Source organism: Coccidioides posadasii, chromosome 1 (genome assembly GCF_018416015.2).
Source record: "Coccidioides posadasii str. Silveira chromosome 1, complete sequence".
NCBI classification, from domain to species: Eukaryota; Fungi; Ascomycota; class Eurotiomycetes; order Onygenales; family Onygenaceae; genus Coccidioides; species Coccidioides posadasii.
In genome coordinates, this window is record NC_089407.1 from 2,842,522 (window position 1) to 2,856,594 (window position 14,073).

Genomic DNA, 14,073 nt, shown 5'->3' on the forward strand with positions numbered 1-14,073 from the left:
AAAGATTTTCTGGTTCAAAGACTTTCACTTGCTATGCGGTTGTTTTGTGTATAACAATAGTTCCCTTAGCTTAGAATTAGATGTATCATAGACCTCATGAAATAAATGTATATATGTACAGGGGTATCGCAAACTTCAAAAGTACATGGCCTTGTTCATGCCAGATCACCAAAAATATCATCAATTGCATTGCCTTTCTTCTTTTTCTTCTTCCTCTCTTTCTCTTTCACTTTGACCAGGCTAGGAGCCTGTATGTCCTTCACATGCCTTTGTGATATCGCGGAGACATCTTCCTCCGAAAGGTTTTCGTCTCGTTCCAATCTTCTTTTCTTACCCTTTTTAGTCCTGGTTTCTAAGGGTTCTCCAAAGACATTTGGTTGACTCTCGGATTCCTCTTTTTCTGAAGGTCTAGGCAGCGAACCTTCAGCGATTTCAGAACGACCGATCACTTCTCCAATATCCTCTTGACCGTGTCTCTCATTTTCTGGCTCATGTATCGGCACGCTGGCGTCATCAATAGTTGCTGCCACAGAGATATCCAATCGCGAAGCCACTGCTTCTGCTGGGAGGAAGCCGCCTTCCAAACCTGGCATTTTTATCAAGCCAGCTATCTCCGCCAACGCGGATAGAAGTACCACGCCCAGGGCGGAGAACTGTTTGTCGGCGATTATGGTGGAGAACGCACTGGCATAAGAGGAATCAGTGCTCGACCGTGGTCAGGGTGGACTGAGTTGTGTCCTCGAGTTGGAAACGAGAATATAGACAACAAGATATGCACGCACCCATAACATCGGGGAACGATATTCCGTCCCATGTGGGCCATCACACTCCGGATACCACCAGCCTCCTCATCATCAAAGGCCAAATCCAGATGGCCTTGAGCTTCAGCAACCTGAAGCTCGAGGGTTAACCTATTCGTCCATCGCTTCAAGATCCCCAGCCATTTAAACCATTTGGCGCTCCGGTGTTGGTTTTTGTTATGGTGATAAAGAAGATGGAGCGTATCGGAGACCGTGGAGAGCGACGAGGCAGAGGGGATCTGAGCTGAGGGTGGAGACGGCAAGCGCGAGTTGGGCATTGGGAAAGTGGTCGACGAGCGGGAGAGACGGGCGACCTGGCAGCCCGTGAAGAGAGTGACGGATCTCGACGTGATTGTGCTTCTCTTGGGCCTTGGCTGTGCGAACCCCGGGGTGCGGCTGGCGGATCGCGGCTCGGGACAAGGCTGTTGTGTGCGCGGCTCTTCGGAGATTCTTGGACCCGGGCGCCGAGAGCAAGTAGGTACCCGTCCGGCTTGGCGACTTCCCCCCTTTTAGTGTACGACATCATCGATGGATGTTGACGGCAAAGATGGCGCCCGGAATGGGCGAGCAAAAAGCATTATTTATCAAGAAGTTTCAGTTGATCGCCGCTTCGATGGACGCTTGGGCACGTCATCGTCATTGCGCATGCGCGTGTTGCTGCTCCGTACAGTACCTTATTAGAAATAAGTAACTGGAAGTTGTGTCCTGGAATTGAACCTACATGATGCCCTTGGAGCTTTAAATACCCTTCCTTTAGCATCTCCAGCTTGAGCGCTCTGCTCTCGCTATTTCATGCTTTTGACTCCGTGTTCTGTTTCTTTCCATCAAAATGCGCGTCATTCTCCTCGGCGCAACAGGCAATCTAGGCATTCGCCTAGTTGCGGCACTCCTCGCCCATGGCCATCAAGTTGTGGTTTACGTCCGTTCTCCCCAGAAGTTTGCCAATATGGCCCCTGAGGGCGTTCGTTCCCGGGTCACAGTTTTTAACGGGGACGCCACAGACGCGGAGAGCCTCAAGACGGCCATCCGCGAACACCATTGCGACGCCATGGTGGACACTGCGGGAAACCAAGTCTGGCCGTGGAAAGAGCATCAGCTCCAGAAAATTGCGAGGGCTGCCTCGCAAGCTGCGGTAGATATTGGCAGGGAGCGAGGAGTTCCGATGCGAGCCTTGTTCATTTGTGGACTCGGTGAGCTGGCGTATCCGCTACCTAGCGATGAGAAGTCTCAACAAGGAAAGGCCTCCACATCTCCGCCAAACGTGGAACAGCCGAGACGTACAATTGGTAGCTAGTGAGTATTCTGTGCTTCCTGATTCATTTTAGCATGTCTCTTGCGGTTGCTTATCTTGGAATGCCACCATGCTAAACATCAACATAGCCTCCCGAACTTTGCTGTTGAACAGCATCGTGAAACCCGAGCGATCATAAATGCTATTCCCCTCTCCGATCTTCGCTGGACTCTCGTTTGCATCGCCATCATGCTACCGCTGCACGAAGGAATCGAGCTTCTCTCAGAGCCGGATCCCCATAACTTACTCACCACTGCTGACATTCCGCCTGCGTGGCCACGTAGATGGGTGGCTCGGATCCCTTGGATTGGCACAAGCTTGGAAGTCATCATGAACATGGCTGGCTATACAACTAAATTGGAGCACATTGCTGACTTTATTGCGGAAGACCTGGCGAGGGGTAGCGAGAAGTGGGTCGGGCAGTTGGTAGGTTTTAGAGAGCGAGAGAAAGGCCAGTGAAATTTGAAGTCGACAAAAGGAACTTGGGAATGGAAATTTCAGTATGTAATAAGCCATCTGGTGCTTGAGCAGAGTACTGATGAGGTTATAAAAGTGTTACACATCTGACAGTTAAAGTGACTGACTTGACACTTAACAAGTATCGAATATGATTCAGGCTCTGATGGTAGCCTTAAAACAAAGAGTACGGGTAGAGTACGAGGGCCGGCGCCCCCCCAAATCACACCCTTGAACAATGACCGTTCATATGTTCGAGGGTAGGTAGTGGAATCATGCAGGTGTTAGCGGGACGGAGCGGAAAGTGGAGCGAGTTGGGCCTTGGCTTCCGCTGGGAACACGGATCACGCCGTGATGTTACATTTCCAACTCCTTCCTGTAACGCCGGAGGCAAGGCTTTCCCCATAGGCCGCTTGGAATACTTACGGAGAACGGATTAATTGCCTTGACTCCGTATGTACTGTAGAAACACTAAAATCTGCATGAAGTACGGACTAAAATAGAGTAAAATAAAAACAAACAAAGCTGTCCAATTTGCCCTCCAATGTACTCCGTATGTGCTCTACAAATTATAGTAACTGTAAATGCTAACCTTACCCTTAGTGTCAAAAGAGGGATTCAGTTACGCCAGCCTCAAACACATGGTCGCTCTTCAATAAAATTTGCAATTATATTGGGGGAATTGAGAAGGGAACTTACTTTGAAGTCCCTACGTCTATTGTCACATACCATATTGTGACCTGACCTGATTTTTCGTGATGGTACTACGTGTATGGTACTCAATAGCACTATGAACCGTCTCGCCGACTAAGGCCTGGATGAAGAATTCAGGTCTAATATTGCCTGTTAGTCACTAACTTCTCATCTGCTGGAGATTTGAGCGTGGGAGACCGATGGTCGTATTCCACAATAACTAGATAGGTAGCCTTCGCTCCTCTTAAGTACAAAGAGAAAAATATATATTTTTTTTTTCGTCTTTTTCATAAGATTCCCAGCGAGAGCAAAGCATCAGCACAAGAACAAGGCACCGAGATTATCTTACATGTGCAACATCCATCTGCGAAAATATCTGTCAACGTCGAGGCGCATCACCGAATCATCAAGGTTAAAAGAACTGTAAGCCGTATGAAACTGCAACTGCAGAAAGGAATAACAAAGATAAAGCAAAAGCTGTCAATCGTAGTCCACAGCAAGCTAATAAAAGGGGTAAGGTATAGGAGGGGAACCGCTATCTGTCGAAAATATGTAAGAAGGAGGTGTAGGCTTCCAATCTTGGAATTTTCGCAACCAAATGCGGAAAACTTCGAGAGGGAAATCCGGTGCACCATACCCAAGCAGCCCAAAGATAAACGTGAACAGGCGCTGATAATGGATACTTCCTTGTTCCCTTGAATACAGTTAGCAGCGTCCCCAAATTGCTGACGAGTTACCCTGACTCCTTTAAGCATTATGAAAGTAGAAGATAAAGAGTAGTAATCGATGGTGGGGGGCAAAGGAAAAGAAGAGCAAAAAGCAAATCGGACATCGCGAATCACATTCCAAACACTTCTTGTTGGAAACATCGGATGTCGTCGTTGCAAATTTAAAAAATTCAGTTCTGATACTGAAATTCGCACCAGCGTGATGTTGGAGCAAAACTGTTGCTATTACGGCGAGGATAATAGTGGCGGGGGCAGTAAGTCTCGCGCTCTGCGGCAGTGGTTCCACGATCGTATTGGGACCGACGGCGACGCTGTTCATCACGGTACTGTTGACCAACTCTGGGTGCAAAGAGACCTGCTGATACATTAGTACAGACCCGGTTTCGGTACGGAGGTCTTCACGAGTTTATACATGCCAACGTGTTCGGCATTTTCGACGCTGCGTCGCATCTTCGATGGATTGTCAGGGCCGGGGAAAGGCTCTTCTGTACCAGCCAGTGGCCCACTGCCAGTATAGAACAACTGTAAAGAATTAGAAAGAGTGAACTGAAGTACATTTATTGTGTGAAAATACTTTAGGACGGAAGGATGGATGCTCCAACATGACGGAGCTGTTGCGGAACTTTTGAACGAGACAATCTCTTCCTTGAATGGCTGGGGTCAAATCAGCAAGTAGTCAACATGGATTACGAGGCGTGATCACTCACTGGCATACGAGATCTCTGCGACCTTATCGCTGTTGAAGCAATTCCTGGCTCAAATGTTAATTGCAAATTCATATGGATTTGGCGATTAACTTACCATGTACGACCAGCACGAGCGTTGGCAAACTAAGCAAGGTCAGTCAATCGGTTCCTTTAATGTATAGAGCGAGCTCACGTCAATAATATCGATGGGCTGAATCGATGTTAGCGAGAATAACGTCGTGTTGAGGGTAGAAGGTATCTTACATCCTCGAAGTTGATGAAGGCATAGCCCACGCTGTATATAGGTAAGCAAGTGGTTAAACAGGAACTTGTAGTAGAATAAAACTGACTTGCAATTGTTGGCGAAATCTAGATTGTTGTCAACGAGCGAGTTTAAACGGTCGTTATTTTATCCACTTACCGATACGCAAATACATAAAGTCATACTTGCCGAAACTGGTCTCGTCAACAATGTTCTTTAGCATTACTTGGTCAATCTTGTTGGGAATATTGCGCAACATAATCTATAACTAGTAAGCAAATGTTCAAATGGGTAGTTTGGTCGTAACTCACAGTAGTGCGGACATCGAGACCAAGTCGAATCTTCTCGATATCAACATAATTCTGGTTACTGGGACGAGAGTCCTGACGCCGTCCAACTTCGAGACGATGACGATAGGAGAAATTGTTTTCAGCCTTGCGAAGCCAACCAAATTCACTGGCAGGATCGCCGACGGGAATAGTTGAGCGACCGGTCGGACTGAGTTCGACATATGGTTGTCCAAAGCTATCGCGGCGTCCGACCGACTGCTTTGTAACTGCATCGGAGACATCCTTGTGTTCAAAATCAATGTAATGATTCTCTACAACATCGGGCCTGTAGAGGTTGATCTCGAGAATGCATTCCTATAATGTCCCTAGTTAGTTAGAGAAAGGCTAAGAGGGGTGACTAATTGAGAAGGCCAACCTACATCAACTGAACTGCCGTTCAAAGTGGAAGCGACGTTTTCGGCGGCACGAGTGTCGAAGAACTCGACCATAAAGTCAACGACATGCCTCTGCTCGGTGGGAATAGTGCAGAAGGCTTTGACGTCGCCGAACTTCTCGAGAATGTTCTTGAAATTGTGGGAGATCACGCGTCCATCCGCAGCTGGATTGTTGCCATTGAAATAAACCGAAGCAAAGATGTAACCTTCATAGTCAGAAGTTGCACCCACATAAGTCGCATCGTGTTTTCCAGTAAACTCTTTGGCAGTCAAGGCCTGCAAACACCAGGCGGGATACTGCTTTTTGACTTTATCAAAAGCAGCTTTGGCATCGCGGCTATCGGTAAAACCGACATATATTTTTCCATGAGTGCCCAGTTCAGTAAGGATAGGCCCCTTGAGAGTGCTGAACTCATGGCGCTGCAAGAACGTCAATCAATACAGAAAGTACTTTGACTTCGGATGAGACATCACTTACATCAAAAAGGCTAACAATGGTCAAGTGGGCTAAGTCCGTCGGTGCGCCTTCAATGGTAAATGCACGACTGCGGTTGATCTTGTCAAAAGTACCAAACTGGCAATACGCCATATGAATGGGTGTCGGAGCCACGTAAGGGTGACCAATGGTACCGAAACGTGGAGGCGAGTTGCGAGCAAGTGACCCGTTCGGAGTAAACGGAGTTTCCGGTTCGGAGGTGGCTGTCAAGTAGCTCATCTTCGAGCGAGCTGCTTCATCCTGCTTGGGATAAGTCAAATGAACAGGACCACCGGGAGCAATCGGGCCGAAACGTGGAGGGGAGTTTCGAGCGAAAGAACCATTTGGAGTGAATGGGGTTTCCGGGTCAGAATTCGCTGCTAAGTAGCTGATTGTGGCTGGGGAAACATCGTTCTGTTTCAAAAAGGCCGAGACACTCTCATTTCCAGTAAATCTACTCTGGATATAGCTGGCTGGAGTGAAAGGGCTTGCCGTGGGAGAGAGCTGGATTCGTGCATTTGGTCCCGAAATGGTCCTGAATGCATCCTGGCCAATTCCCGGCTTATGGCTATAAGCAGAGCGGTTAGAATTGCTGGGACCCCACAGGAGCCTGGGAGAAGGCGGAAGCTTACACAGGTGTAAAAGTCATGGTTTCGTGTCTGTGAAGGCCAATGGCACCTGAATTGTCCAAAAGGGACTTTATGCGGGCATCCTCGGGGGAGAATGCAGTGAGCTTGGTCTCAGGAGAGCCATTGTGAGAAGCAGCCTCGTCGGAGGAACGGTTGCTACTGGCTGCGCCAGGAGATCCGTTTCCACGAATCATGATGAGCAAGTCGCAGAAGACTTGGTAGAGAAGTCAAAAAGATGTAAGAATGTAAACTGCCGGAGCAGCAGAAGTGGACGAATGAGGTAAAGATGAATTGAATGAGGAGAGCAAAGCTAAGTGGAAATCGTGATGGAGAGAAGGCTCGATACGATCTGATCTGTGGTAGATGAGAGATGGATGGGACGAAGAAAATGAAAAAAAGAGAGAGAGAGAGAGATAGAGAGAGAGAGAGAGAGAGATAGAGATAGAGAGAGAGAGAGAGAGAGATAGAGCGGGGAAGATGGAGGAGAGAGGACGGAAAGGAGACTAGGATGGGAGGGTGGCAAGGAGGAGAGGGAATCTCCTTGAGTGAAAATTTTCAGGCACCAAAGAACGGGGTGGCTGGGAGGGCAGCAATGTCGAGATGAGAGCCCACTGTCAAAGAGGTAGAATGGCGGCATATCAGGTGCAGTCACAGCAACAGAGCGAGGATGCGTGCTGACAACCCCCCGCCAGCCACCCATAACACAGAGCAGCAGATAGCGAAAAGAGGGGTAGCACAACACGGCCTCGCAACGATAACGAGCCACAGCCTGTTCAGGATAGAGCGGGCGCGGGGAACGAGATAAGCGCCTGGCCCAACATGTCCCCATTAGGCAAGGGGAGTGAGGGGCGCTGGCAGTGCTGCTCTGGACTGTTGGGCAGCTGGGCGTCTAATACGCAACGAACGGCACCACCTACCTTCTCGGTGATCGTCTTCTCTTCCAACAGCTGATATCACATGCGCTAGGTTTTAGAGATTCCTGAAAGGGGGCGCTGCCGCTTTGGGAAGGCCTCGAAGCCGGCGCCGGCGACTCAACGGTACTTGCGCCACACCTGGAAACAGAGGCATATATGATGCGACGCATGAATGATGTGGGTATATAGATTATATGTATATACATAGGCCCAGTATCATCCCGGCCGTGTCCTCAAGAAGCTAGGTGGTCTCTTTGATGCGAGCTTGCCTGATAGGATATCTAGATAGAGCTTTGTGTGAGCTGCTCCAAATGGACTCGACGGAACAGCTTTGAATTCTCCTCTCTCTTGAACAAGACGGTGTCCAACCAATGATGGTAGCCATCGTTGACAAGCACTCCCATCTCCATGGAATGCCTCGAACGGGTCTTCCCGTGTATAACACGGGGTTAACAAAGAAAATATCAAGTCATCAGCCCTGACAACTGGGGCTCGGCCATACCAGCCCCTCAAAATAAAAATTTTTCCAGAGAAAGAAATTTGCGGAAAGTCACTTGAAACCATGTACAGGCGGTGCTGTACATATTGAAAATTTGCTGAATGTTTGATATCTGTCAGTGAGGTCCTTTATACATTCACGAAGAAACGGCAATCCGAAAGATTTGATATGTGCTGAAGCAAAGGTATCAATAGGGCTTTTCGCTTGGATCATAACTCCAAGCCCCTAAGGGAGAACAGGGCCACCCGTTACCCTTTGCAAGTCGCTGTTTTGAGCGGCATGAAGGAGTGAAGTTGATGCCAAGCCAGCCGACGAGTAGGGTTGAGTGGCAGGTTAGTAAGCCGATTAATGAATTACATGTTAATCCACGTACGACCCGGCCACCCAAAACGAGTCGGCCACCAAATTCAAAACATCTTCAATTTTCTAATCAAGCCACTTCAACGTGCAATTATGCCACCAATTCGCAATAAAAACACAAGAAACTCTATAGACATAGAGAGGAAGCTTGAACTTGCAATCAATGCTATTAAAAAACAAGAAATAGCCTCAATTCATGAGACTGCATGTCTGTTTGAGGTGCCTTGCACTACTCTGCAGGATCAGTTCAGGGGCAGGTCTTCAAGAGTGAATTTACACACAAATTTAACCAAATTTACTAAGGCTGAAGAAGATCAGCTACTTCAATAGGTGCTGGATCTGGATAAATGTGGAATACCTTCTCAGGCAGCATTTGTTGAGAATATGGCTAACCATCTTCTTATCTGTGAGGATCGTACTTCGCGGATCAGCATGACAATGAATCTCTAGTATGAATTGTGTGTGGAAAGGAATACATGAGGGTAAAAGTCTTATATTCTTCTAGCAACTGTGTATGACTCTAGACAAGATTGCCACTGGCCTCCATTAAGAGGTTCGCGCAGTGGCTGTTTTTTATGTGTGCTCGTGAGCATGTGACTCAGCATCTTGCAAGGGAGTTAAGTACACATCCACCCCGAACAGCTCGCGAGTGGCTCCCAGCCCTCACAAGTATTGTTTGTCTGTGTAAGGGGTTCGCGGGCGAATCCAGCACTGGAGGCATCTGATGTTGCCTACAGCCGCCCGTTCCTCGTCCGCTATACTTATGAGTACTCACGTTCTGAATTATCGCAGGACACCTTCTTACGCGCCTTTTTCGATTTTATGGGCCTAGATGTCGCTGGAGACAGATATTGACTTTGACCAGATATCTTTAACTCACTTACATTCATACCTTGATTACTTTCCATACCATTGAAGTCTTGTGATACTGTACAGTTGTACCGGAACCTGCTACTCTTGAGAAAGCACCTTAGCCTTGCCCTGACTCTGATATACCTGTACAGAAACCCTTCGTCATCAGAGCAAGACTGCTTACTCAACTGGAGCACCATTGGATTATTGATCACTACCCCAATCTGTTGACCTTCCCGCGGCCCTGATACCCTTCAGTCTCGGGATTTCCACAACAGTCTGCCTCCCACACAAAGCAGTGCTTAGAGAGTTCACTTATCTTGATAAAGATGAAAGAGACTAGAGAAGAAAGGGAAACAAAAAAAAAGAGAAAGAGAAAGTAAGAAAAAGCTTTCTCTTAAGCTAGCCTTCATTATCTAATAATAATACAGAGCTAGTTAGTGAGAACAATAGAGACTCTATATATTATTATGTTATTGAGCTGTGTTGTGTTATTCAGATTAGAGTTATGTTGATATTATATCTCTAGTGAGACTACTCCGTACGGAGCCCAGCAACATCGAGCGACCCCATAAAGGCATGTGGGCTAAGCCTTTTAGGGTTAGTATTTTTAAGCTTTCAGGCGTCATTGGAGGCGGGCTTTGGGTCTCTACAAACAATTGTTGACTCGCTCGATGAACAATGGCCAAAAAGACCCGCAGCCTTCTTCATGGGGAGATCACATACTCCTTCGCCAAAGACGAGGAGGTCAACATCCTCCATCGCCTAGGATACGTCAAGCAACGCGCAAAGTTCTTCGATGTCTTGCACCACAAGCGCGCCTGGATGAGATCAATTGTTGCCCACCACCTTGGCGCATCTCCCAATGCTTGCTCTGTGGCTGGCCCTGAGGACTGGATCTATGGCAGCTTCAATGTCTGTATTCCGGTCACTGTCTCCTCAAGTTGGAGGAGGAAAAGGCAAAGGCTGATGCTCCGGTTTCCACTTCCATATCGTGTCGGTGACCACTTTTGCCCGGGAAATAGCGACGAGAAGCTTCGATGTGAAGCTGGGACCTATGCGTGGCTTCAGCAGAATGCCACGGATGTGCCCATCCCACACATGTATGGGTTTGCTGTATCAACTGGAGAGACGGTATGTATCCCTCCCGTTTTGTTGATGACTCGATTGATTTTTGTGCATTTTAAGTTCACCACGGCCACTTGCTTGTCATTCTGGAAGCGCTGGCTTTTTAAACTTCGGTGCCTAGCCCTGTCATTGCTTGGTTGTCCGCTGCCTTCGCGCTACGTTCCCCATCAGCCACAAAGTCAAGCCACGGATATTGGTTACCTTCTGATTGAGTACATCGAGGAATCGGCCGGCCGGATGCTTTCTAATACATGGAGTGAAAAAAGGCATGATGACCGGTTACGTGGGAACCTCTTTCGCTCACTTTCTCAAATCTTGCTGAGCATCACACGAACCCCGTTACCATGCGTTGGATCGTTTGTAATTGATAATAACGGTTATCTGCAACTCACCAACCGGCCACTATCACTTGAGATCCAGGCGCTGGAGAATGAAAACATTCCGACCGACATGCCTCGCAATTACACCTACGCGACAGTCGACTCCTATATCCTTGATGTTCTAAGGATCCATGACAATCGTCTCCTTCATCAGCCCAATGGAATCAACAATCTTGGTGACTACGGTGCCCAGGCAGCAGCTCTGACAATCCTACGAGCGGCTTTGCCATCCTTCTTTGACCCAGGCCTGCGTCGCGGCCCCTTTGTATTGACGTTTACCGATTTCAATCAGAGCAACTTTTTTGTCGATGAAGACTGGAATGTGACCTGTATTGTGGATCTGGAGTGGATGTGCTCATTGCCTATTGAGATGTGCCGCATTCCCCCATGGCTGACAGACAAAGCTGTGGATGAGATTGCCGAACAGCCTGAAGAGTATGGTCGACTCAGACAGGAACTAGTAGATACACTTGCAGCGGAAGAAGCAAAGCTGTTTGGCCCAAACGAGGCGGGCGCCCAGCAGCATCGTCTGTCAATGGTCATGAATCAAGGTTGGGAACTGGGAACATTCTGGTATTCTCTCGCGCTTCGAAGTCCCACGGGTCTTCACGCGCTCTTCTACAAACAGATACAGCCGAGATTTCTCAAAAAATGCCCGGAACATACAGAATTCGACAATATTGTCCCATGGTACTGGAGAACCGATTTTCTTGAGGTTGCCATCAAAAAGATGGAGGATAAGAAAAACTATGATATGCAACTCCGAGAAGCTTTTGACAAGGATGAAGCCCCATGACATTCTAACCAACACAAATCATTCTCTCCAAGCACTGGTGCCATAAGCCTCATTTCCCCTTGCCTTGACTAGTGTTGGTGTCCCCCCTTATTGTGGAGTGCAGCATCAAAAGCATCCATCAAGGCACTTTTGGCTGCATTATCCTGGTTCTCATTTTGCTTCGTCTTTGCGGCATCGGCTGACGAGCTGAGCAGCGCCATATGTCTTGGGGTAGTTTTGACTCCATAGTTCGCCTCCTCGATTTTCGGTTCTTCGTCGTCGTGTTCCGCCAAGTATGCAAAGCCAGGGGATAAAACTGGGTTTCGCCATATCGATGTCAACGTTTCAGATGCTATTACTACTGGAAGGGGCGTTAACATGATACAAGGATCCTTGACTTTAACTGCAGAAGAGCCCGGAGACTGCACAGAAATCTTACCAGGAATCCATAACCATCTAGAAGATTGGTGGGGACTGGTTGAAGAATGGGGCTTATCCACTGATGGCTATGTCCACTGCATTAAGGATACTATTATACCAAAGATGATGAGAAGAGATTTGGTATCAAGTGGACTGATGTCATTTGCAAGCCTGGTGATGTTTGAATTTCAAGCCCTCTGCTACCCCATGGACTCATGGTCCATGCAAAAAGGTCTGCTGTACTATACTACCCTGGTATGTGGCAATCCAAGAGGACCATGAACATCTAGAGGTCAACAAAGCCAGTACCTGATCCCAGCTCTCTGCTGCATATAAGAACCTAGTTCCAGAGCCATTGTCACCATCTGGCCATTCAAACTGTTACACATCAGTTCCATATTGATTCTCTACAGCCATTCAATTACAAGGCTTAGAAGCTATATTGGATGCATTGGTAGGCTGAATTAGATGGGACAATCCTATGATAATTGAGGAACTGGATACCCTCTTTGGCCTGGATGAGAAGAAGACCCAGGACTTCATTAATAACTGATATCTAAAGACCACACAAATTGTCCTGGATGCTATTGTCAAGACATATCAAATTAAAAAGAGACCTTTTGATAACAAATTCTATTGACATTGTATGCACAATAATATTGACCCAGTGTCTGTTCAGCCTTCTTCTTCTGAGAATGTGATGGAAGAAGAGGATCATGGTGATCATTATTAGAGATTGCTAACATCACTCTCTTTATTCTTATTTCCTATGTCTTTTCTTACCAGATTGCCAATTGCTAATTCTTATTCTCTTATTTTTCTTATTAAATTGCTTACTTTTGTTGCTTTTGCTTTGCTTTATATGTTGTTTGTTGTCAGGGGATGCCAACACTGGGGGTCAGGAGGAAATGTAGTGGACCATATTAGAACAAAGATTGTTCTGGTCTTGAGGCACAGCCCTCTCCCAAAGCTACTCTCTCTGAGCTATAAATCACCCATAGTCCATATATCTTGCCTAACATTTTCGCGCATCTTTACACTTACACTACACACTTGTTCATTCTTATTAGTTAGTTTGTTAGTGAGAGAATGTGAAGATCTCTTGTTCATGAAGCTTGCTACTGTTCTTCTCTAGAGCTGCCTGTGTTAGTACAGGGCTCCCTAGCACTATTATCCCTTATACGCTTAGGTGTCCATTAGGGCATGCCTATAACTGTTCTTACTACTCGGCCTTTGACTACTATGCTGTTGATGTTCACCTTTCCTGCGCTTTCACCCTCTCAACCAATTTGCCTACCTTGACAAGGCACCCCATTGTACCCCGCTCCAGTATATCATCATTTAAGAGAGTAAGACTGGGTTTTTATAGATTGGGTGGTGATGTTGAGGTGATGTAAGATGACTGCAAAAGCAGCAAGGCAGACACCATCTCTGAAGCAACAACAGTGATACTGCAACAGGCATGGTGCACAAGGTGGACCAATGGTGGTTGGGCGCGACAGGCTCAGCGCTCTGCTAACCAGCACAAAAGATACTCCTTTTCTTATAAGAAAATTTTTATTTTCTCAAGAGATTTTTTTTGTTTTCTACTCATGAAGATTTTTAATAAGACAGCTATCTTGAGAAATCAAGACTTTATAAGAGAGAGAAATCTGTAAGAATTTATCTGCAAATCTCTTATACAGACAAACAATATTTGTAAGAACTGAGAGCTGCTTATAAGATAACTATTAAGAGTGAATGTGTACTTCACAAGACACAGTCATATGCTCACAAGTACACATAAAAGACAGCCACTGTATGAATCTCTTAATGAAGGTCAGTGATAATCTTGTCTACAGTTGTATACAGTTGCTAGAAGAATATAAGACTTTTGCTCTTGTGTATTCCTTTCCACATACCATTCCTACTAGAGATCCATTGTCATGCTGATCCACAAAGTATGATCCTCACAGGGATTCTGTAATGAGAAAAGATGATTAGCCATATTCTCAACAAATG

General features: G+C 46.8%; 4 protein-coding genes across 4 annotated transcripts; 2 read left to right on the top strand and 2 right to left on the bottom strand.

The window, feature by feature from the left end:
- Window positions 1-46: 46 nt before the first annotated feature.
- Window positions 47-1,078, bottom strand: D8B26_000796 (uncharacterized protein; the record flags this gene model as incomplete). Its single annotated transcript, XM_003071149.2, has 2 exons — window positions 47-684; window positions 783-1,078. 2 exons carry the CDS (start codon window positions 1,076-1,078, stop codon window positions 156-158), a joined length of 825 nt encoding a protein of 274 aa, XP_003071195.1. The 3' UTR covers window positions 47-155.
- A 551-nt stretch (window positions 1,079-1,629) lies between these two features.
- On the top strand, window positions 1,630-2,680 carry D8B26_000797 (uncharacterized protein; the record flags this gene model as incomplete). Its single annotated transcript, XM_003071150.2, has 2 exons — window positions 1,630-2,093; window positions 2,181-2,680. The coding sequence occupies 2 exons, from the start codon at window positions 1,630-1,632 to the stop codon at window positions 2,548-2,550; spliced, it is 834 nt and encodes a 277-aa protein (XP_003071196.1). The 3' UTR covers window positions 2,551-2,680.
- A 1,654-nt stretch (window positions 2,681-4,334) lies between these two features.
- D8B26_000798 (uncharacterized protein) lies at window positions 4,335-6,938 on the bottom strand (the record flags this gene model as incomplete). The annotated part of the gene is made up of 12 exons (XM_066123342.1): window positions 4,335-4,490; window positions 4,543-4,622; window positions 4,676-4,719; window positions 4,770-4,798; window positions 4,848-4,865; window positions 4,919-4,949; window positions 5,005-5,023; window positions 5,076-5,178; window positions 5,228-5,560; window positions 5,626-6,060; window positions 6,119-6,683; window positions 6,748-6,938. 12 exons carry the CDS (start codon window positions 6,936-6,938, stop codon window positions 4,335-4,337), a joined length of 2,004 nt encoding a protein of 667 aa, XP_065979416.1.
- Window positions 6,939-10,050: 3,112 nt separating this feature from the next.
- Window positions 10,051-12,274, top strand: D8B26_000799 (uncharacterized protein; the record flags this gene model as incomplete). Its single annotated transcript, XM_066123343.1, has 2 exons — window positions 10,051-10,503; window positions 10,558-12,274. The coding sequence occupies 2 exons, from the start codon at window positions 10,051-10,053 to the stop codon at window positions 11,671-11,673; spliced, it is 1,569 nt and encodes a 522-aa protein (XP_065979417.1). The 3' UTR covers window positions 11,674-12,274.
- Between the last annotated feature and the right edge of the window lie 1,799 nt (window positions 12,275-14,073).